Source organism: Anser cygnoides, chromosome 4 (genome assembly GCF_040182565.1).
Source record: "Anser cygnoides isolate HZ-2024a breed goose chromosome 4, Taihu_goose_T2T_genome, whole genome shotgun sequence".
In the NCBI taxonomy this organism is placed as follows: Eukaryota; Metazoa; Chordata; class Aves; order Anseriformes; family Anatidae; genus Anser; species Anser cygnoides.
This window is the reverse complement of record NC_089876.1, coordinates 3,352,967-3,375,657: the sequence shown is the minus strand read 5'-3', so window position 1 is coordinate 3,375,657 and position 22,691 is coordinate 3,352,967. Positions and strand designations below refer to the sequence as shown.

At 47.0% G+C, this 22,691-nt stretch overlaps 1 protein-coding gene across 1 annotated transcript in view; it reads left to right on the top strand.

Moving 5' to 3' along the window:
- Positions 1–317: 317 nt before the first annotated feature.
- The window catches only part of ADRA1D (adrenoceptor alpha 1D), a 44,377-nt gene continuing 22,003 nt past the window's right edge, over positions 318–22,691 (top strand). The window contains exon 1 of the mRNA XM_013182224.3: positions 318–1,674. Within this exon, the coding sequence (XP_013037678.1) occupies positions 708–1,674 (967 nt within the window). The 5' untranslated portion in view covers positions 318–707. The remainder of the gene's footprint in view (positions 1,675–22,691) is intronic.

The following is a 22,691-nucleotide window of genomic DNA, read 5'->3' as shown; positions in this document are numbered from 1 at the left end:
GGCGGGCGGCGGGACGGGGGCTCCCGGGTGCCTGCCCCCCTCTCTGGGGTGCCTGCCCCCCCAGTGCTGCCTGCACCCCCCAAGGGGTGCCCGATCCCCCCGAGTGGGTCCCTGCCCCCCCCCCCCCCCAAAAAAAAAAACAAAACATCTCTCCTCCGTCCTCTGCAAGCTCCCGGCTCTGCAGCCGGCTTCGCCCTGCCCCAGGGCTCGCTTCGTCCCGTCCCCTCCTCCTCCTCTTCCTCCTCCTCCTCCTCTTCCTCCTCCTCCTCCTCCTCCTCCACCTGACACCCCCGGGCCGGCCCACCCCTTACCCCTCCATCCCTCCCCTCGCCCCTCCCGGAGCCCTCCCGGGGAGGCGAACGGAGCCGCCGAGCGCTGCCGCCCGCTCGCCCGGCGCAGCCCCGGAGTATGCGAGGGCAGCGGGGGGGCCCCGTCCTGGCTGCCCCCCCCGGAGGGCCCTGCCGGGGTGGGGGGCAGCGCTGCCACCCGGCTTGAAGAGGGCTGGGGGCTCGGAGCCGAGCCTCCATCCCTCCGGCATCCCGCCTAGGGGAAGGCTGAGCTTTGCCCCAAAATTTGTTTGTTTGGGTTTTTTTTGGGGGGGAGGGGGGTGAGCGAGTCTTGGAGGGGGCCTTGGGGATCATGCCGGGGGGGCTGCGCCTCGGCATCGCTTTCTCCTCGCCCTCCATGGAGCCCGGACCTTTTCTACAATGACTTTCGCTGAGCTGAGCAATGGCAGCTTGAGTGGGAACAGGACGGGGCAGGGCAGCCAGAGCGGTGCCAACCGGTCCTGGGGGCTGCAAGGCGACGACCCCCCCCAGGGCAACGGCACCACGCTGCCTTTCGCCTTGGACGTGCAGGCGGTGGGCGTCGGGGTCTTCCTGGCCGCCTTCATCCTCTCGGCCATCGTGGGGAACATCCTGGTCATCCTCTCGGTGGCTTGCAACCGGCACCTGCAGACGGTCACCAACTACTTCATCGTCAACCTGGCCATCGCCGACCTGCTGCTCAGCACCACCGTGCTGCCCTTCTCGGCCACCCTGGAGGTGCTGGGCTTCTGGGTGTTCGGCCGCATCTTCTGCAACATCTGGGCAGCGGTGGACGTGCTGTGCTGCTCCGCCTCCATCATGAGCCTCTGCATCATCTCCGTGGACAGGTACATCGGGGTCAAGTACTCGCTCAAGTACCCCACCATCATGACGGAGAGGAAGGCGGGGGTCATCCTCGTGGTGGTGTGGCTCTCCTCCATGGTCATCTCCATCGGGCCGCTGCTGGGCTGGAAGGAGCCGCCACCACCGGACGAGAGCATCTGTAGCATCACAGAAGAGCCAGGCTATGCCCTCTTCTCCTCCCTTTTCTCCTTCTACCTGCCCCTCATGGTCATCCTAGTGATGTACTTCAGGATCTACGTGGTGGCCAGGCGGACAACCCGGAGCTTGGAGGCGGGGGTCAAGAAAGAGAGGAATAAATCCATGGAGGTGGTGCTGCGCATCCACTGCCGCAGCGTGCTGGAGGAGCCTCTCTCCAGCACCCGGAGCAAGGGGCACAACTTCAGGAGCTCCCTCTCCGTGCGGCTCCTCAAGTTCTCCCGTGAGAAAAAGGCGGCCAAGACTCTCGCCATCGTCGTGGGCGTTTTCATCCTCTGCTGGTTCCCCTTCTTCTTCGTCCTGCCTTTTGGTAAGTGATCCTGTCCCCAGCCCAGCCCCGTGGCAGAGCCCTGGGGACCTGATCCTTGGGACACCTTTCAGGACACAATTCACACGTGGAGGTGAGGGATAGGTAATGGATAGGTGGAGAAACCAGCAATGACTGAATTCAATTAATTAACGCTCGTTCAATATTTATTAATCAGAGTCACATAATCAATCAAAGCAAGCAGCCAATGAATAAAAAAGCAACAAAAAAAATTGGTTTAATGAATTTATTCTGCATTCAGCACTTTAATTAATGAAGTTCGGGCTGGGGAGGCAGGAAGCAGCTCTGTTTCAAAAGGAGTGTAATTACAACACAGAGGTCCCCAAACAGCCTTGCAGTCCCTGTCCCTGGCCTCCCATCCTCATAATTTTGGGGAGAGCACCTGGGTCTGCCCCCGTGTGCCCAGGGCTCCCACCCCTGCTGCAATTATGTTGGAGATAAGAGAGGTTTAACCCCTCCAAGAGCTATGTCAGAGGCTGAAATATAAGTCCCGCTGACTTTCCAGGATGCTGATGTTGTGTTGGGACCTGGAGCAGGACCAGGTCTTACCTAAAAGGGTCCTGGTGATGTCCCAGGGCTGTTCCTCCTCCCATGGGAGTCATGCCCTCAGCTCCTGACCCTGCCAAGATGCCAATGCCTTGAGTGCTCATTTGGGGCTCTCTGCCAGGTTGTGCTCTGAAGTTTTAGCAACCTCTGCCCCAGCACACTGGTTTGCCCGAGTGAGAAGGATGCAGCCCTCAATGTGCAGAGAAATCTGAGCAGGCACAGTGGGAAGGGGACGTGATGCGCAAGGCAATGTCCCCCTCCAGCACCAGAGCTACTCGGGACCAAAAAAGTGCAGGGAACACAGAGCTCTTCATCACCACCTCAAATAATGACAGTCGTCAGATTAACCCTCTGGAGTGATGTAGCTAAACCAGGGGAGAAGGAAAAAAGTGTGAAAATAACTTTATAATGTAGGTGATGGCCTTTGCACAGAGCTCAGCAAAGCAGGGAGGTCTGTGACACCATCTGCAGGGTGGGACCTGCACGTCCCACAGCCCGCCATACTACTAGGTCCACGTACACCAGCCAGCAGAGAGGCATTGCAGCTAGTTCTGCACTTTTTCTCAGATATTTCAAACCCTCTTGCTCGAGTCAAGTCAATAACAACAGAGCATGAGGACCAAAAGACTTATTTTGACCCGCTGAGCTTTGGGTCTCCCTCCAGCCCCACAGCTCTGTCCCTAGGGGCAGCTGGAGCCCAGGGCTGTTAGACACCTCGCTGAGCCTGCTCAGCACCATCCTGCCCTCCGGAGGGATAATTCACCAGCACCAGAGCAGCCTTGGATGCTGAGGTGTCCCTGGGGTGGTGGGTCAGGTGTCTGGTCTCCCCAGGCTGCTGCACCTTCTTGCATCTCTTTCCTTCGGGCACTCTCTGGCTGAGCGTGGTGGCTGGGGAGTTTATCTCAGATCTCTTAAGGGTTTTTGTCCTGTGTGAGCAAGGAGGCTGTGGTTTACCTCAGGCAGGGAGCTGCAGGGCTGTGGTGAGCTTCTCTCGTTACAAGACCCAAGGTGACTAATCCCATCTGACTGTGCCTCAGTTTCCCTTTCAAACTTCATGTGGCTTGGGAGATTGTTGTAGCCTGCAGAGAGCTTTGGAAGTGTGGCTGAAGGCTGAGCTCTCTCGGGGCAGCCCCAGGCACTTGCCTCCTTGGCTGAGCAATTTTGCAGGAACCATCTCCAAACCTCATTGCCACCTTTATACCTTGCAGCTAATGAAGCTGGGAATCGGGGGATCCTATTCCTCTGAATTATTTCTAGTACTTGTAAATGGAGAACAAGCACCAGGCAAATACTTTTCCATAGAAAAAAATACTTTTTTTTTAACCTCATCTGTCCCCCCTTGAAGCCATTGAACCAGCCCCTGCACTGATGTAAATCACTACTGTTGCACTTATGTCAAAGGAAAATGATGATTTACACCAGCTAAAAATCCAAACTTCATTCTTTAAGTACCTCCTGTGAACCCATTTGCTTCCTCCAAGTGTGCAACTTGCCAAGTTCTCTATAAACATGGCTTTGATCTTTACTTCCTGCTGTATTATACGTATAATATAAACACAGCAAAAGTTCATTTATTTTATGACTAAAAAATATGCTGCCTCTGATTTCGCCTCCCTTTTATTAATTGCAGTTTCCTATTCAAACCTGCGAATCATTTATTGCTATCTAGGAAGAGAACAGAAACTTCTGTAAGGTCTAATCTCTGATTTTACAGCTCATAAGATGGGTCTGAAACTGAGGGAAATCAGTAAAGTTCATTACAAATCCATAAACTGAAATAGGCTGGGGCCAATTCTCCTTGGAAAGAAGTTTGCAAATGGTTATGTAGAACTGCCTTTTTACTTGCTTGTTAGACTAACTTGTAAGAAAGTATTTCAGGTCTACTGGAAATAGTATTGATAAATATTCTTAATGGAAATGAAACACTGGTTGGAAACAAAAATTTAATTAAGTGAAACATATTGTCTCAATTTAAGAAAAGGGTGAATAAGTGTTTATTAAAAATGAGCACTCTCAGCTATATTTCAAAATGAGCTGTCACGTTAAAATGAAATGAATGTGATCTATTTTATTCTGAAAATATCAAAATGAAATGTTTTGACTTTCTTGTTCATTCTATTTGTCATGAATTTGTAAGAAGTTATCAGTGACTGACTTATCCTGCTGACTGCCTGTTGCCTGAATATGCTGTTTAGGGATAAGCAAATTTGTCAACTGAAAAGAAAAAAAGGCTGCCCGCTCTGCTTAGCGTGGACTTAGCAATCAGAGCGTCTGCACTGGCTCTGTCACCCGGTGTCGGCGTCAGCCTGCACACATCTGTGCCTCTTTCTGCAAAATAGCTTCCACTTGGGCTACACAAAAGGAATACTTATCGCATCTGCACTGAGAAGCTGAAATAACTAAAAAAATTTAAATAGCAGGACCACAGGACCTATGGATGCACTGAATGTTGTCAGTCTTTTCTCTGTGCTGGAATAATCTGCAAACATGCTTCTTTAAATCAGCTCAAATTAACAAATCCTTCCACAGGCTGTTTATCAGCTGCATAATTCAGCTCGCTTTTGGGTCTGGGATACGTGTCTCCAAGCATAAGATGCCATCTCCAGGAGTTTTAGCACAATTAACAGTTTGTGTAGCTAATGAGACTCTTTAAGCAGCTGGGTTGTTCAACAAAAGATGAAATCCTAATTACAGGACAACCCTAATGGGCTGTGCCTTTTGCAGGGTGTGCAGTAGAGCTCTGCTAAACTGCTTCATCTGGAGTGCTGCTTGGTGGATGTGTGTTTTTTTGCCAGGGTTCCTCTTTGCTTAGCAAAGACCCATCAAGAGAACATCACGAGGCTTCTCAGAGATGTTGGCCAGGTGTTTAAGGGTATTTTTTTATGGTAAAATTCATCTCACTTTGGGTGTCTCAGGCATAAGTACCTCCATCTCAGCTAGCCATAGCATCACGGAGATGCTGGCTGGAAGGGTCCTCTGAAGGTCCAGCTCCTTTTTGGAGCAATGTTAACACCAATATGAAGTAATTCAGGATTATTCGTCCAAAGCCCCCTTTATCTTTCTGAGGGAAGTGCCTGAAGGTGTGACTCCCCTGAACTATTTTGGACATCCTCCACAGGACAAGATGAATTATAGTATTAATTTGCCTCTTGAGAGGAAGAGGGTACAAAAGTACCCTCAAAGGGACAACTATCTGGCTGACAGTATCTACTCTGTAAGTATATGTAAAGACGTAAGAGGTAGACTGGATTTTTTTAAGTCCAATGGAAGCACGACAGCCAGGTGAGGAGAAGCTCAACCCTGTGTCAGGTCAATCTTTTATTTGACACTGGAGAATCTACACATGACATCTCCTTTAAGAAGCACAGCCATAGGAGCTTCACTGGCTATTCTGCTGATGGAAAATCCTGCTAAAAGTTAGGGGCTGAATTTGTCCTTTCAGTAGACATTTATGCAATGGGCCAAGGAACCAGAACCCCCCCCCCCCCCCCCCCACAACACCCATAAGTAGTTATCTCCTTAGTTATATAGTTATCTCCTTAATAGTTATCTCCTTTCTCCAAGCTGATGCAAGAGGAGGTAAGAATAGGAGGAGGGATGGAGCCCTGCTCCCCATCCAATTTTCTGTTCCCAGGGAGCATCCAAAGAGGGTGTGGGGCCCCAGATGGGACCACCTGAGGAGTGGAGGCAAAGCCCCTCTTCATCACTACCCCAGCAGCACCCAAGAAGAAAATATACCCCTTGGGGTATACCAGCCAGTACCCAGGATGGTGATTTACATCCCTCCATGGCTCTTGATTGTTAGCAGGTGTAGTCCTGTCTAGGTGGTGGGCTCCCATATTTGTTATCCTTCAAATTTGGTCAGAAACTCAGGTTGGTGTGACAGAGGCACAGCAGCACCCACAGCTGGTGCCACACAAGGGCGAAGCCCACAAGCCAAGACTCCCTCCAACCTGTCCCCAACTAGCAGCGGTTACCCAGACAAGGAAGAGATCGAGAGATCCCTCACTGCAAGCAAAACACTGCTCTTACGTTTGCCTTGGAGCAGTGACTTGCCAGTGTCTGCAGTGGAAGCTGGTGCTTATTTCCAGTTATGATTTAAAAAAATAGTGTCCTGGCTTTTTTTCCCTGCATCCTGAAGGAAAGGCAACTGCTAAACAAACCAGGTTAAGAAAGGTCTTTTTCAAGCCAAAACAAAATTATTTTTGTAGATACTATTTCTCACAGGTCAGAAGGAGTCCTTTCACAAAACATTCTGCAGAAGATGGGCTCACAGAGACATAGCATTGCTCAGACTTTGGAAACTGTCTTTTGTAAAACGAATGATGGGAGGGCAGTGTAGGTAGAGGCACATTTCAGATGAGACCAAGTGTGTTGTGATAGGAGAATCTAATTCTATTCTGGTAGAAGAGCATTTGCCATGTTTTCCTAAGGGAACAAGGGCTTATGTCATTGCTCTTTGCCTGTGTGCATGCTAGCCCTTTCCCACCATCTGTTAAACTCTTTCATCAATCTCAATTGCTTTCAAGAAAGTGCTAAAGGTCTCCAATATATCGAATTCCTACAAGTTTCATAAAAATGGGCAGATAGGCAAATGAGTGGGAACTTACACACCCTTCCCCACTGATGGAAGATTGCAGAGTGAGCTCGGCCCTTTGTTAGACCCCAGAAAATACTCCCTAAAAACCCACCACAAGACACAATTCCTCTTAACACCAAGTTTCTTTAATTTTGTTGTGCACAGGAGGACCCGATCAAAAATGGGACTTAAGAGGAGGATGAAAGACACACCATTCAAATACTTAGCTGGACAGGGTAGTCTCTTGTATCTCCTGAAATTTTTTGGGTCGTGGTGAAAGTGGCAGAATTGGCATGGAAAAAGCAATGTACAACTGTTTTGGGATAATTGCCTATGGCCTGGAGAAGGAGTTTTGACTGAATATTGGGTTGAACTGGAATCAAAGCCTGAGTTCAAACTGGAAGCAGAGCAATGGCAATGAACTCTTCCATCTGTCAAGTGTTCCCTGTTGATCCTGATCCACGGGAACCATACATTCCTTAAAAATGCCAGCAAAGGCACAGACCCAGAGTCTCAAAAGCTCCTTGGTGGAAGGCTACAATTTGATTTACAGGATATTACCGAACCAAGAGGCAAAAATCTTCTCATCTGTTTTCCACCACAGGATGTTTCCATCAAATGGGTTCATAGCAAATTAGAATAGTTAAATCATGGGGGATGGATGGATCTTCCAGCCCATCTCCCTTTCTCCAGGAAAGATCACTTGGCCCCAAACCATTCCTGACCTGCTCCTAAAGCATTGTAATGAGGACAAAACCATTGTTTTCCCTGAAAAAATATACTGGTGTTTAATCAGTAAGAAAATGTGATTTCTGCCTTTTTTTTTTCCCCCAGTTCAGAGTGTCTGCAATAACTTTAGGGATTTGTTGCAGCCTACTAGAGTGTCACTTGTAGGGCATGATAGCTGGGATGCATGGTGTTGGCAAGGCACAGGGACACGTGGGAGAGTCAGGGTGGGTGCAGAGCACTGGGGTAGCATTGGAGGAATAGCCCAGGCACAGGGGACATGGCTATGAGTAATCCCCATTGATTGCATCTATCTAAAGATAATGCCATGGAAAAGCAGCTTGTGAGCTGGGTTCCCCTCCAGGGAGAACATGCTGGGATCCTTCAGAAGGGCCTAGGAGGGAATTACAAGCTGGCACACAGACAACAGTCAGAGGCTACACTGGGCAGCCAAAGCTTTTGATGGTGTTAATTCACTCCTTGCGCCCTAGTGCAGAACAACAGGGAAACAGTCTATGTGTGTTTGGAAATAGATGGCAAAAAAGGATTATTTGGAGCCCAGTTGAGTGCATGGTTCCCTTCCTACCCATTACCCTATGTCAAAGGCCAGAGACAGATGGAGGGTTGTAATACAGCTTTTGTTGTCTTCCTTGTTACAAGAGATGCAGTGATAAGGACCTCAAAATGTAATTTGGGCACCCAAGTTTGAACATATGCTCTTCCGCTGCTTGGCCAAAGTAGCGTGGTGACTCAGTGAAGGGACTGGGAACAGGACCCAGATCTCCCATGACCTATATATGGGATAACTCTGCTTCTATTCCACCCACTGCTCCACCAAACAAAACTATTTAAAGCCAAACGTCTGTTTTTATATCGCTGAGTCTTGACGCATCTGGAGGCAGTTGCTATAATAGATGTACCACAAACAGGGGAAAAAAAAAAAAAAAGATATTGAAAAATTTAAAACTACTGTGATTCAATGGGCAAGATGTTATAAAATCTCTCAACAGGAATTTTGGAACTAATACGAAAATGTGCAATATAATATTAAATGCATCTTTATTAAGCTGCATCTGAAGGTTTTATTATGTTTGCACACAAAAAAAACTTTGTCCGGGATATTACAGGAAGGAGCTCTTAATTACCATGATCTATCTGCATTAATTCATATTTGGATAAATATTTACTCATTAATTCTGATAATCTGGTTAATGGGATGTAACGAAGACTGAATGGAAGGGTGGGGACGCTCTTTGGTATGATCATGCAAGGTGGTTTCTTAAGCTCCTGCAATCAGCTTGTTTTTAATTGGTTTTGCCACAGCAAACAGTATTAACTAGGTACTAGCAACTGTGTCATGTTAGGAAGTAGCACTGTAAGAGCTTCGTACTACCTGTAGGCTTTAATTAGAGGTGTGCTCACTTTAGTGAATATCTACATCACTTTTGCTCAAGGCTCTTCAGAAAATGAAAGTATTTCCTTGGGAAGCAACCCAAATTATCTTCTGATCAATCAATCAGGATTTTCACCTGATAGGATTATTGTGCTATATTCTAGGCAGGGCTGATAGTACCTCCTAAGATTACTGGACCATTCTGGAATAAAGTCCCACTTTCTTGTGCCAAATATTATTTATTAGGTAAAGATTTTCATTCCATATCTTTGTAACAGGCTGAATTTGTTCTGCCAAATCTGATGCAAAATGAGATAACCATATCTGAGAAAGATGACAGGGAAAAACACAGTGTTCAGTTCCTCCTGTAAGAAGTGTTACAAGGACAGTTTGGAGTTTAAAAAGCTCTAGCGGTACCAGTTGTCACAACAGAAAGTTGATATTTTACTCTGTTGAGGTCAGGGGGTGCTTAATGTCATGACAGGACAGGAATCAGGATATATCCAGTTTCTATGAAGCTACACGCAGCTAGAAGAAAGCACGTTCCTGAGATGTTGGCAGGGAAGAGCATTTTGGCAAGACTGGAACTTGCAGGGTTTTTAAAAGCAAGGACCCGAAAGGGTCTGGTGGGGAATTCAGCTCCTCTGCAGTCTCCTGCACTGCCCATTCCCAACGTCAGGTCAGTCCCTGGCTTTGGATGCCAACAGTGCACAGCCCTCAGCAAACTGCTCTTTGGCTTTCCACGTAGCCAAAAATGAATAAGGATTTTGAGGATGCAGTTCATCTCATCCTAATGCTGCTGTCTAATCCAGTTACATCCCAAAAGCACCAGTGTCTCCTCAGGGTGACCAAAAACCACCAGCTCTGAGGTGCACACATCTGAACTAGTTGAGATGAACCTCACTGTGAAGGCAAATACGGGGCCAGATTTGCCAAAGTCTGACACTTTCAGCTGGACCTGAATCTGACGGGTATTATGCTTTAAGGGTATGACTGGCCCTGTAATGCCAAGGGCTCAGGACCCCATACCCAAAATATAGGTTTATTTTGGCATTGCTTTGTAGATAGGATGGTTAAATGGTTCTAAAGCAGCTTTCTCTTCTCAGAGAGTTGGGAAAAGAAAGATATTTATGATAAGGAAAATATATATGTTTGCAAAATATCTGTCCCCTCAGTGAGAGAAGTACTTTCAGATATCCATGAGGAAACAAATAATTCTGTCCTCAGAGCAGGGCTGAGCAGGGTAATTTTGCCAAGCCTAGAGCCACGTACTGACCCATGAGGAGACAGTGAACAGCTCTGTTCAGCTATCACTCAATCGAGCACCCACTTCTCCTTGCACTTGTCTTGGCAGGGACACTGCAGAGACAATAGAGCATGATTCTGATATTTAGCTCTTTAAGTGTAGGAATTTTTTCAAATGTAATTTTCACTTTGACTTTTTCTATCTTTTGAGTCTTTGCAACTTCAGTAGTACTCGTTTAGAAGTTTTATTATCTAGGATATACTAGAAAGTGTTTGGAAGCCATTCATTCATGTGTTCAGAGGAAACCAGTGTTCACTAGAGAAGTGGAGTTAAGACAATTTTTTATCATAGGACATAATTGTAAAGCAAAGAACGTGACAAACTAATAAAATATTTGCTCTCTGCATGAGAAAAAAAAAAAAAAAAAAAACATCTTTTTTTGTAAAAAGGTAGGCTCGCCTACCCTGTAAAGTTCAGGATGTAGTATTCAGTTCTTCACATCAAGGTGCTATGTTGGGGTTATCACTGTCACTATGCCTATGCCCGCTACATCAATACACCTGTTTCAAGAAGCAAACCTTGTCCTTTCCCCAGCCAAACAGTGCAGGAACTCACACCACTTGGCTCAGGGCTAGTCCTCTCTGGAGGAGACTTGCATGTCCACGCTGCCACCAGGTCTTCTCCAGGCTCCATTCACAGTGGCTTTAAGACATAACTACTATTTTGGATCGTCTTTAAGGTCCAAATATTTTAAGACATAACTACCTTTTTGGACCTAGCCATGAGGGTAGTGAGGTTCTGGAAAGGACTGGCAGCCCTTCTGGTCTCCAGCAGGCTCGATGTGCAGGCCTTTGAGGTTCCCTGAGGGGTCCCCATGCCAGAGGGCTGGCTGAGCCCCCAGACAGAACTGTCTCCTCTCCCTCCTAATGCTCAAATCCATGTGAGTGCTTCCAAATGTCCTTTACGGTCTTGTTTTTGTTCATCCACCTGCTCCAAATTTGGTTGTGGCTGAGCCGGTTTAGGGCTGTGCAAGAAAGGGTAGTTCATGAGGAACTGCTTCAGTATTAAAGTTCAGCAGCTGGCTGCTTTCATGGGAGAGATGTTTTCTGATTTGGCCGTTAATTGCCACTGTTACGTGCTGTAAATATTTCCTTTAAAGTGCCATTAGGGACACTGAGTGATGAGTTCTTCCTTCTGAGGTCTTTATCTTTACGAGCTCTTTCCATCCAGAGATCTCCGAGCCCTTTGCACCTGCAGCTGAGCACACATCCCCAAATACCCTCTTCATCCTGCTTCCTCCAACGCCACTCGCAGCCACCACAATGCAAAAATAATGTCTCCAGTGGGTATTGATTAGTTGCATCGAGCATCTGCTCTCCAGGCTGGTGAGGAAACCTGCCTGAGCGGCAGAGGTAAAATTCACATCTTTCCACACAAGGTATGCTGGGGACAAACTTGTCCCAGTGATGGCAGCTGTAAAGTTCAAAGAACTAAATAGGAAGAAGGGGAACATGCACAGATGGCCTTAGGGAAGGAGACAGCACTGTTCATCATCATTTTGGGCTAGGGATACTGAGGCACTGCTTACATACCTACAGTCATTTGGTAGCTCTCCAGTATTGCTAACACACCAGGCAGCTACTTCTGCCCGTCCTGCTTTCTCTGTTCCAGTGCTGCATAAAAATTGTCACGCTAAAACAGAAGACTGTACTTCTCCCTGCGCCGTAATTTATGGGCGCGATTAGCCCAAGGATGGATTTACTGGAGTGGCTGGAACAGGATCCGGCTTTTTAGCTGCTCCTAATGAATAGCCTTTCTCTAAGAGGGCTCCTTAGCTAATGCATTTGGAGCCGAGCCAGAGAACCACCAGGTCTGGTGGCAGAAAACCAACTGCCAACTTGCTAAAGAGAGGGCATTTCCTCCTCCCAGGAAGTTTCCGATGTGAAGCAATTCACAATTCTGTCATTAAGGCCCCTGAAATGCAACTTTTATTTTTTCCCCAGCTGGAAAAAGAAAAATAAACTTGTGAGGGGTTCCTGCAGTGAGAAATCTCTGCCCCAAACAAGTCCAAGCCATGTTTCCCATTGCTAAATAGCGGGTGCATTTATGACACTCAGTGAAAGAGGATCAGGAGCAGAGAGCGAGTACTGAGCTGACCCCAACCAGGCTCTCCAACACAAACCTGCCCTAGAAGCCAGCCTTCAGCAACTTGGATGTGAGCAGCTCGGTGCCTTTTGGGTTCAGGGTCTGCAATCAGCCCTTCCCCTCATGTGCTCGGCAGTTTGTTTGTATATTTAGCATGGCTGATGGGGTTAACTTGCCTGATCTCCTGGATAAAAGAGGCCCAAATATTCCTGCAAAATTTGCAACACAGCGTCTCAGGTGATGAGAGAGCACCAACAAGAGCTATGCAGCAAATCCACCAGTAGATGTCTATGATGGGGAAAAAATACATGAGAAAGCTCTGCAAGAGTTCTCCCCTGTAAGGATTAATTATGCAAAGACTGCTTGAGCAGTGGGCAGCCCCCCCTACAAAAGGTGGCCCCAACCTGTGCTAGAGGGGGGTGCACTGGAGTTGGGTCCAGCATGGACAAACTCTACAACTTTTGTGAAATAATTTAGATGGGGGAAGCTAACAGAGAAAGAAACTTTAGAGGGAAAATAACAACTAAGTCAGAAAAGGGTGATTGGCAGTATAGAGTCAGTGAGGAATGGGGACATCTTCATGGCATGGTGGTGCTTCCCCATGGCAATGAACCAAGAGGGATGTAGGGCAACGTGGCCAGGAAAGGGATGAGGGATGAGGGATGAGCACCCTCCCTGCAGCAGGAGGATGGTCTGGAGCTGGGCACTGGGAGGGGAGGAGGTCACCACCACAGGGTGATGACACATCTCCTCCCTGGTTGCTTTCCAGCTTTGGATCTCCTAGGATCAGCCTCCCAGATTACTAAGAAACCGCCGATGGGTAACAATAGGGATCACAGAGGGCACTAGCCCCAAACCCAAGGACTCTGAGCAAATTTCAGACCCCTAGGCTACCTGGTGAAGATGGTCATGGTGTTATTTCTTGCCCTAGGTGAGAACTGCCTCATCTGAGTCCCAGGTGGAGGGTCTGACAACCATATCCATCCCAAATGTGATTTCAGAAATGCAATTGGAAAGGCACAGGGTACACAGACATGGTCAGCACAAGAGTGGAGACCCCATCAGCTGCTCGCTGACCTAGTTTGAGCACAGACAGCAGAGGGCCTGGATTCAGACGCAGTGCCAGCTCTTGAACCTCTGCCTTTAAAGCCTAATTCTCTAGGAGAGACTTGTCAAATGACACCAGGAAAGTTTTCCAGCCATGGGCTATTTCTGTTCCCAGGGTGCCTTCCACAGGAATTATCTGGAAAGCGGCGAGGATGTGTTGTGAAGGCGATCTGGCAGCCTGCCACGGGCTTGTCTGCCTCCCTCGATATTGCACTCGGGCTGGGGATTTGGGGAAAGAAAACAGAACAACTGCACGTCACAGCATTCGCATTCAGTGTCGTCCTTGCTAAGAGCTGAGCATGCAGAGGCATGGGAGGATGGAGCACGGCACAGGGAGTTTTCCAAATATTGCACCTCTCGCCCTCGTGCCCTGGTGAAGCAGAGTTATTTAGGAGAAATCACATTGTTCCTCTTCTTCAGTGACTGCACGTGGCTACAGCACCTTGGGGCTCTCTGAAGGCTGATCTTAGCTCCTTAGCAGTGCACAGGGGCTTTAGTCACAGGCTCCAGCCCTTCCAGTGTCAGGTGCTGTATAAAAGCTAACATTATTTCTAGCCCAGAGGAGCTCTAAGTGGTGGATTCATAGGGATGGTGCAGGCAAGAGAGCACCCAGCAGTATCAACATGCAGGCACTCTGATGTTTTGCCCACACCCAGGCAAAAGGGTATGAAATAGCTGTGTAGATGCTGAGAGATGTCTTCTGACATTGCATCCAACCACATCCCAGCCCATCCTGCTCCCTACAAGTCCCCTTCCTTGAATGCCTCCTTGAATGCTTCCCTTCTCATCCATGCCTCTCTGATAAGAAAGGAACGTAATTATTGCTGGTTTGCAAATAACCAAAGAGATTAGCGTTAGGGCCAGACTCACAGGTGAAGCCTTCTTGTATAGCTATCTATGGGTAGGTGCCTGCAAGTGAGCTGGATGTCTCAGAGTCCCTTACTGCCTGTGGGACATTTCCCAAGAAATTCAAGAGAAACCCTCATGGAAAGTACCTCTGGTAACCTGCCTACGCAAATATTTCTTGCTGTTTCCCATAAACTGGAGTGCAGGTTGTACCCTATCTTGGTGTGTCAGCTCGTTCCCCTCAGATGGACCCTCCCATAGATTAACTCTGAAGCTGTGTCCTGAAATTAAAAATGAATGGGGGACTGCTGTTTCCATCCAAGAGTGGCCTATGAGGAGTCGGGCTGCCTTCCTTTCCATTGCTGCCATGCATTAAAAAACACACCTGATATTTCAGTGCAGGAATAGTAGAAAATATATAGAAAAGTCTTTCAAAGAAGGGCTTAATCTTTGCTGACTGGCAGAGATAGAGAAGAAAAATATCTAAGTGACTTTATTGGGCTGTCCTGTCCCTGTTTGTCCTGTAAGCTCCAACACTTGGGCATGTATCTGGGCAACTAGGACGCAGCTGGACAACTTAAATAGAGATTGTGGGGTTACCTGGCAGTGGTGGGTTTACTCTCTCCATTTAGGACATGTAGCAATAGTAAGGCTGTAGTATACTTTGGTGCACACAGAACTTGTCCCATCACAGCTTTCAGTCATTGCCCACGTGCTAATGCTGAGACATGAGAACTGAAGCACACAAAGAGCACACACAACGTGCAGGCTCCTCCTGGGTTTCATTAGTGTCCCCTGACAGCCCCAGCGGGCAGCACGGCCACTGCTCTCCTACAGGATGGATCCGTGAACTTCCCCCAAAAGGGCAGGGGAATTGGGACGTGGGTGGTTTCATTATCCTGCTGCAAGGACAGGAGAAGGGAAAGCATTTACAATGAAAACAGAATTTTCCCAGTGTCTGAGGCTGAATGAAAGGAAACTAGGGTAGGGGGTTCGCTGGAGGGTGCTTACGCTGAATGTGACCATCAGCATGTCAGGTTTGATTCCACGTGTTCAGCTGGAAGAGGTCTGTTTCTTTACTCTCTGCACTCTTTGCTGAACACCCATCAGTGTGTACTTAGAGAAACCACAGGTGATTAAATTAACAACCTAATGTACAGAACAAAAAATCATTTGCTCCAAAAATAGGCATTTACCACTCAACGCAAAACTAGTTGACTCACAGCAGAATTCAGACAAGCCTTTGGAGAGCCATGTGGCCAGAAATGTGATCAGGCCCACCAATCCCTCAAGTGCAAAGGCAGTCCTTCAGGTACCTCCTCCCTTCATAGCTTTTCATCTTCTGCCCACTGGTTCTCCCCCAGTCTGCACCCTTCTATGGCTCTGATGGGTACGTACTGCAGGCAGCTGTTTCCACCCTGTGAAAGCAGAGACTCTTGCTGCAGATCACTATACTGCACAATCCTATTCAAAATCAGTTATTGATTTTCATGTGTGTCCCTGTCCTTGGTCTCTGTTACCTATGCCATTCTGGGGAGGCCATTCTGGATCTATACGATAATTTACTTTTTGCAGCACAAACATATCCATGCCTCATTGTAATCATTTTTTGTTTTACCACATCACCTTTTTGCTTAAGCATTTCTATTCTCTCTTTGGATTTCATCCTTCTGGCACATAGGTGGTCAGATGTCTTCTTCCCTTATAGCCTCTGCTTTGCTGCACTGAACAAGATAAAATTCATCTCTCCTAATGGGCTTCCTTTTGCCTTTATCATCCGTGTTCTTCCACTGATCCAGATGTATTTCTTCTTATTTAGAAGATCACTGATGCTTTAGGAGACCAACCCTGTGCTCACAATCAGCTTCAGATTCAATCTTTTGAAGCTGCATCAGCCAAAAATGTCAGGGCAAGCAGTAATTTGTGGTAATGCTGAAATTATTTTTAGCAACAGGAGTGGCAGATCACACTTCCCACCTGGAAAAAAAAAAAGGAGGCAGCTACCCACCATCCATGGGTGGCTGTCCTCTGTAATGAACCATGTCCATTGCACCACATCCTCTGAAATGAAAAATGAAAAATGAAATGAAAATGAAAATTCTGAAATGAAAATGAGAATTTCTGAAATTTATGAAATGAAATGTCTGAAATGAAAATGAAAAATGTCCTCTGCACCATGAACCTATGGTGCTTGATGTTCTGACTGTTAAGTCAACATTGGGGTCGGACTTGTCTGAGTCATGCCACAGAGATCTCCAAGGAAGACTGCTTAAACAAATAGATGTCACCTTCCACCTCCAAGTATGTGCTCAGGATTGTACCAGATGGTTCATTTCATGAGCTGGTCTTGTTCACTGCCATTTCATGGTGTAAGGGGCTCTCCTTACACCAAGGACCCTGCTGTCAAACTGAGCTGGAAACAGTTCCCCAGGTCACTGGAGGAGGCATGCCTCAAAGCCACAAGGTCCCATCAGCCAGTGCTGAAATGTGGATTAAGAAATGCTGCTCCACTGCCAGATGTGAGTCATTCTGCCTCTTGAACACTTATGGTCACCATGGTGACTGGGTCAAAAATGATCTGGGAAAGTCAATTTTTCTTCCCCCCTATTTATTTCTTGTCACTTCCAAATCCCTGCCTCTCACCCTTCTCCCTCTCCAGGAGTGACCTGCACTCCAGGGATACAGCAGCTTGCAGAGGATCAAGAGTGTTTATTTTGTCCCAAACTGCAATCACCAAGGAGGAAATTCCACTGCACACATTTGAAAAAAGTGTGACGGTCCAGGAGAAATCACTTCTGGAGTGAGAGAGGGACTGGGCCAGCCACACATGGTGTCAGGACCTAGTTTCCCCCCCTCTTTTCCCAACAAATATTCCATCAGTAAAGTTCCCAGGTGAACTGGCACTGGGATTTAGTCTGGGCTGCATTAAAGCAGAGTTTCTGTGATAAAGGTGGCCGTGCTTCATACCTCCACCAGCAACCAGCACCCAGGAGAAAGGGAACACCGTTGCTCACAGTGGGAAGCAAAGGATCTTGGGGTTAGAAGCTCCCCTTGGATGAAAAATTTAGGAATCTCCATCCTGGTTATGCCCTGTGTTTATGCTTGGCCATACTGTCCCCTGCTCTTATCCCTATGCTGTCCAAAAAGTGTCCTGGGATCCATCTGTCTTCACAAGCATCTCTCAGACCCTCAGGCACAAAAATGGAAAAAAAAAAAAAATCCCATTCAGAGATCTGGCAGGCATCCAGGCAAAGGTATGAGCATTATTCATGGCCCTGCAGAGCACGACACTGAGTGTAGGTGTCTGCTCTGGGGTCAGCTCTCTCTACCCCCCTTGCTGTTGAGGCAGATCTAGTTGACACTGGAGATACAAAGCTGCCACTCCAGAGTCCTCTTCAGTGAGCAGCAGTCACCATTGATGTCTCCCTGGGACCTGTGCTGATCCTTGTACCCAGAGCTCGTTTCCTTCCTTCACCAGCTAGAATGCTTCCTCACTTAGTGGCTGTTGGTCTCCATCCCATTTTTAATGACTCTTTTGTCCGACTCTGCTGGTGCTGGGCTTGCCACTCAGAAAAGTTTCATTGCTAACAAGTTTTCCCTTGGTTTCATCTTCTCCTTGGTTATCTTTATCTCCTTTTGTTCTCTTTCATTCCCTACACAAAGCAGAAACACCTTTCCAGATTTGGATAGGTAAACTGGAGTTTGGGTCCTGCAGACTCTGGCAGAAACCACCAAGGCTGACAGCAGTGCTAAGCAGTAGCTGTGCCTCTACCACCCCAGGCACTGGCAAGAAGCAAAAAGCATCCCACTAGGCAGATGTTTCCACTAAATTAGGGAATGCCTTCAAAACCACGCAGAAAAGCCTACAAATGAAAAGCAAACCAAGCTGTTTGTTGCCATTAACAAATAGGAAAACCAAGAACAAACAAACAAACAAACAAAAGAGAGAATACAAGAATGTGATCATTTGGGAACAATTCATTTATTATTCCTACTAATAAAAGCCTATTTGTACTGTGGTTACATCCCTGAACATGCGTGTAGGAGCTGGGACTCGTGTATCAAAAGGATAATTCCTCACTCCAGAGGATTTATTGTCTTGGTTTTGGGACCTTAACAGTGCAAAGTGTTGACCCCTGCCCACCCTTAGGGTGTAGGACTTTCACATATGATTCACAGCAGATGCATAGAAGAGTATTATGCATGGAAAAAAAAAAAAAAAAAAGAAAAAAAAAGTGCATGTTTTCAGTGAAAAGTTTGATAATGAGTTTGTTGAAACACCCAAGGGAGATCCTGAAGGTTGATAATGGTCTTTCATTGGCAGGTCTAGGATCTAGGGAAAGAAGAGAGAGAATCGTTAGGTCAACAAAAGAAAATTAAACTCTGTTTTGCAAATTGATCCATAATGCAGTATTTCATTTTGTGTTTTGATTATGTTTGATTTGGTTCCTAAAAATAAATATAAGTAAATTCCAATACAAAGTACTTTGGCATCCCCGTCCCCTGATCCTGAAAGAAAAGTTTGGTTTAGAAAAGTTTCAGGACTGAAGCTTTGCATTTGCTTTTCAGATTACTCTCTCTCTCTCATCTGCTTTGGCCAAAACAATTTAATGAGTTTGCCCTACGTGAAAATTTGCATTTGTCTCCTCTAATTTGCACACTTCTCAGGGAATGAAATGGCCAACCAATATATTTTTGCCCTGCTATTATCAGATGTCTTTTTTTCTGTCAGGCTGCATGAGCATGGTGTCAGGAGAGAGATCCTGGAACAGCCTGGAAAGCTCTTGGGAATCTCTGCGTATAAAGGGATTAAGGTTGGAGAACAAACTGGGCTTATGGTATTGCTGTGAACAACCATGGCATTTCCTGATTGTGCCCAATTTTCAATTTCCCTTTGGAGGACAAGTCCCAGGCTGAAACACACCTTAGTTGATCTGTTTATTCCAAGGGCAACAAGCGGCCTCTTTCAAAGGAGCCCCATGGACTGTTAGTGGCAGAGAGCCAGAAAGGATGTCACCCAGCCACCCATGCAGCCACCCACGAGCTCTCCCAAAACCAGGCAGGAGGGGTCCGTCTGCTCTTCTTGGCTTGCACATTGCACAAGCAAGCTGCTGAGAGGAAGCAGAAGTTTCCCAGTGACAAAGAGCTAGAGCCCCTGGTGGAGGAATGGTTTGGGGCACAGATGCTCTGCAGTAAGGAGCACGTCCCCTTCCGTGCCTTGGGACAATGCCCATTGTCACACTACAAGAAATTTGCTCAAACTTCATATTCTGTCTACAGAGCGCTCTGTGTTTTAGAAATGACCCGGTTCCGACGCTCCTGTGGACAGGAAAACTCAAGGAGGGTTGGGAGTGCACCCCCAAAGAAATCCCATGAAAAGAGAGAGCGGATTTTCAGCTCCTAAACTCATCTGACCTCACTGAACCATGCCTTCACATCATGGCTGGTTGTTGGTCAATGGCACTGGGTCACGCTCAGCCTTGCAGCCAATTCTTCCTGCTGTTACCTCAAAGTCTTTCTCTGGGGCTCTGGGCATTGACATCTTCCCCCACACCTCCTTGCGTGAGCCACAGTGGGGACACCTACACCATGAGAGGTGAGGAACAAGGGCAGGTTCATGGTCCCGGAGGTTCTCAGGATCCCCTGGGATCCCTGACTTCGTCTGCAGCTCCAGGCCATAGATTGCACCATTTCCTCACTCTCAAAGTGAGCATCCAGGGATTTCTCCGTGCCAAGGCATCAGAGCGGAGATTATAGCCATCTGTCTTGTACAGCTAATTGATACCAGGCCTCTGTTCCTCAGGGAAGTCTCTGAGGGAACCAAGCCAAGGGAGGTCAAAAGGAATGACCAAGGGACATGGATCACATGGATGTCCCAGAAAACGAGGAGGGCAGAGACCACCTTCACCCTGGGGTCTCCTCGGGGGGGAAATCTCTCAGCGAGTCCAATGGCCACCCCCTCCCTGAAGACAGAGTTCATCAGTGGAATCCGGACTGATTTGTCACCCAGCACCTGGGGGAATATCTCATGTCACCCAAGTCCTTCCCCTTCTTGTTTAAATAGCCTAGTGCAAGGGCTGGGCAGGATGTCACCCCAGTGACCGGGAGTCATCTGGAGAATGTGGCTTAGAGGGACAGCCATGCTCTTCTCCCTGCCCCCTCCCCGGGGTCACTGTACGATGTTCTGCAACTCAGCAGAATATCTCTGTGTTGTAATTTTGGAGGGAACCAAAAGTTACCTTAACAGAGATTCCGAGTGGGGAGACATCCCCTGGGAAAATCTGATTGACAACGTTCATTTGTCAAGGCATTTTGTGATCATCTCCAACAACCAGAAGGACTTTCTTCAAACAGAAAGTAGAATTGCCTCAGCAGAAGCATTCTGCCCTCCTTTCTCATCAGAGATCAAGGGTGAGAGACCTCTGTTCCTCATTGCTTGCGTCATTTCTTTTCTTCCAAATCAACGGCTTCATTCTGTGTCCAACCCAGCATGGCTGGGGGTGGAAGTATTGGCTCTTACAGCAGTCAGGGGTGCAGGGCCGAAATGTCTGATGGCATCCATGCTGCTGCAAAGCACAAGCATGTTGTGCAAATCCGTATGTATTTGCATTTGCAAACCTGAAAATGGCTATTCCGGGTACAAAATTGGCAGTTTTACTGCCTGCGGGTGATTGATTGGCATCTTTTGCATTAAATTGCTGGGAAATGGTGTGGTGCATAAGTGAGGAAGGAGGAGTTAGAAACGAGAAAAGAAAACCAGTAGGCAGAGGTTAAAATGAAGATGGAGAAAAGATCCATCTGTGCAGCCTCTCCCCTCCTCTTCCATTTAGGCAGCCATGAGAGAAGGCAGTCCAGAGCCAGCAGCAAAAGCAAACCAGTCTCCTTTGACCTTCTTGTTGTAATATTTGGGTGTGGGTTCAGCCTCCTGCACACCTGCAAAGCACACGTCATTCTCCTGGGTGCAATGGTCCAAAGTAAGAGAAGCGTTTAAGCAGATGCCGAACTCACGAGATTCCCCAGTAGCGCATATGGACGCCGGCCAGAGAAGGAGGATTTCATTGGGAAACGCCAGTTGGAAAACAGAGCGGAAATGTCCCAGGTTTAACAACCTCTACTTCAATCACTACTCACAGCCCCGGGGCAGCCCTGTCATGCCAAGTTTCCATGGCTTTCTTACCATGCGACCAGTGGGCTGAAAACCTTGGCAGTTCTGGGCTCACCCAGGGAAGACTCCTGGATCCAGCACAAGGAACCTGGAAGCCCTGAGTGACCTGGCTCTAGAGAGGGTTTTCTAGTGCTTCAAGACTTCCTGCTGCAAATGTGTTAGTTTTGGAGACTTTGATACACTCCACATTCCCACATTCAAAAATTCCATAGATTTGTATGATTTCCACTCCCTGATCTCATGTATTACTCAAACCAGGGAAAACCTAGGGAAAGTAGCTGGGAAAGGGCTTCATATCTTCTCTGTCCTGTGGCTGGGGAGGCTTGAAAAGAGGGAAGCTGCCCAGCGGTGCAGATCTATGTAGTGGTGGCTGGCTCTTGGCATGGTTGTCTCCATAGATTAACAACCACTTCTGCCTCAGCTGGGAGGTTCTCAGGGTTCCAGGGATACATCGCTTTTAAACAACAGTGTGCATCGGAGGTTCCTGGAATTTTATTTTATTTTTTTTTTTTAATTTATAGTTCCTCAGAAATTTTCATTAAATTTTATTGCATTCTGTTTTGGAAAGAAAGCAAATATCAAAGTGAAATTTCCCACAAACCAGATATCTGGATTTCTACCCCTGTGCATATACTGACATACTCTGCAAACACTGATCATTAACAATTCCATCTCTTCACATTAAAATCATTGGGGTTCATGATTCATTCTGGCTTCACAGAAATATAGATGGCCAGGGCTGGAAATGATTTTAGGAGATTATCTAGTCCCACCCTTGACCTCAGGTCAGAGAAACTGGATCTGGCCTATATAATGAGCATGAAATAGAGTAGTTCTAAATTCAAATCCTACTTAATATTTTCAACCTTTGCAAAGTTTGTCCCCCCTTTCCCAGTAGCTCCATTGCCCCAGTCTTTGTAACCAGTTCCTTTTACCCTAGGATGCCCCTACATATGACATTCACATGAGCACCATTTCCCTGAGGCTGAGTGATTTTCTCATGGTGTGAGTTCGCTGAAAGGATGCTCTATCAGCAGATATTCCCAAGCAACAGAACTTCCAAAGGAGTACACATTATCTCATGTATGGGTTAAATGCATGAAAACATGGTATACTTTATTCATAAATAATTATTTATCTTTAAAATAGATTAAATGCAAAAGCTTATTTGATAGTATTTTTAGTTCACCTGGTGAATATTGTGAATTTGTTAAAAATGTAATGTCTTTCAGTCGATGCTAAAAAT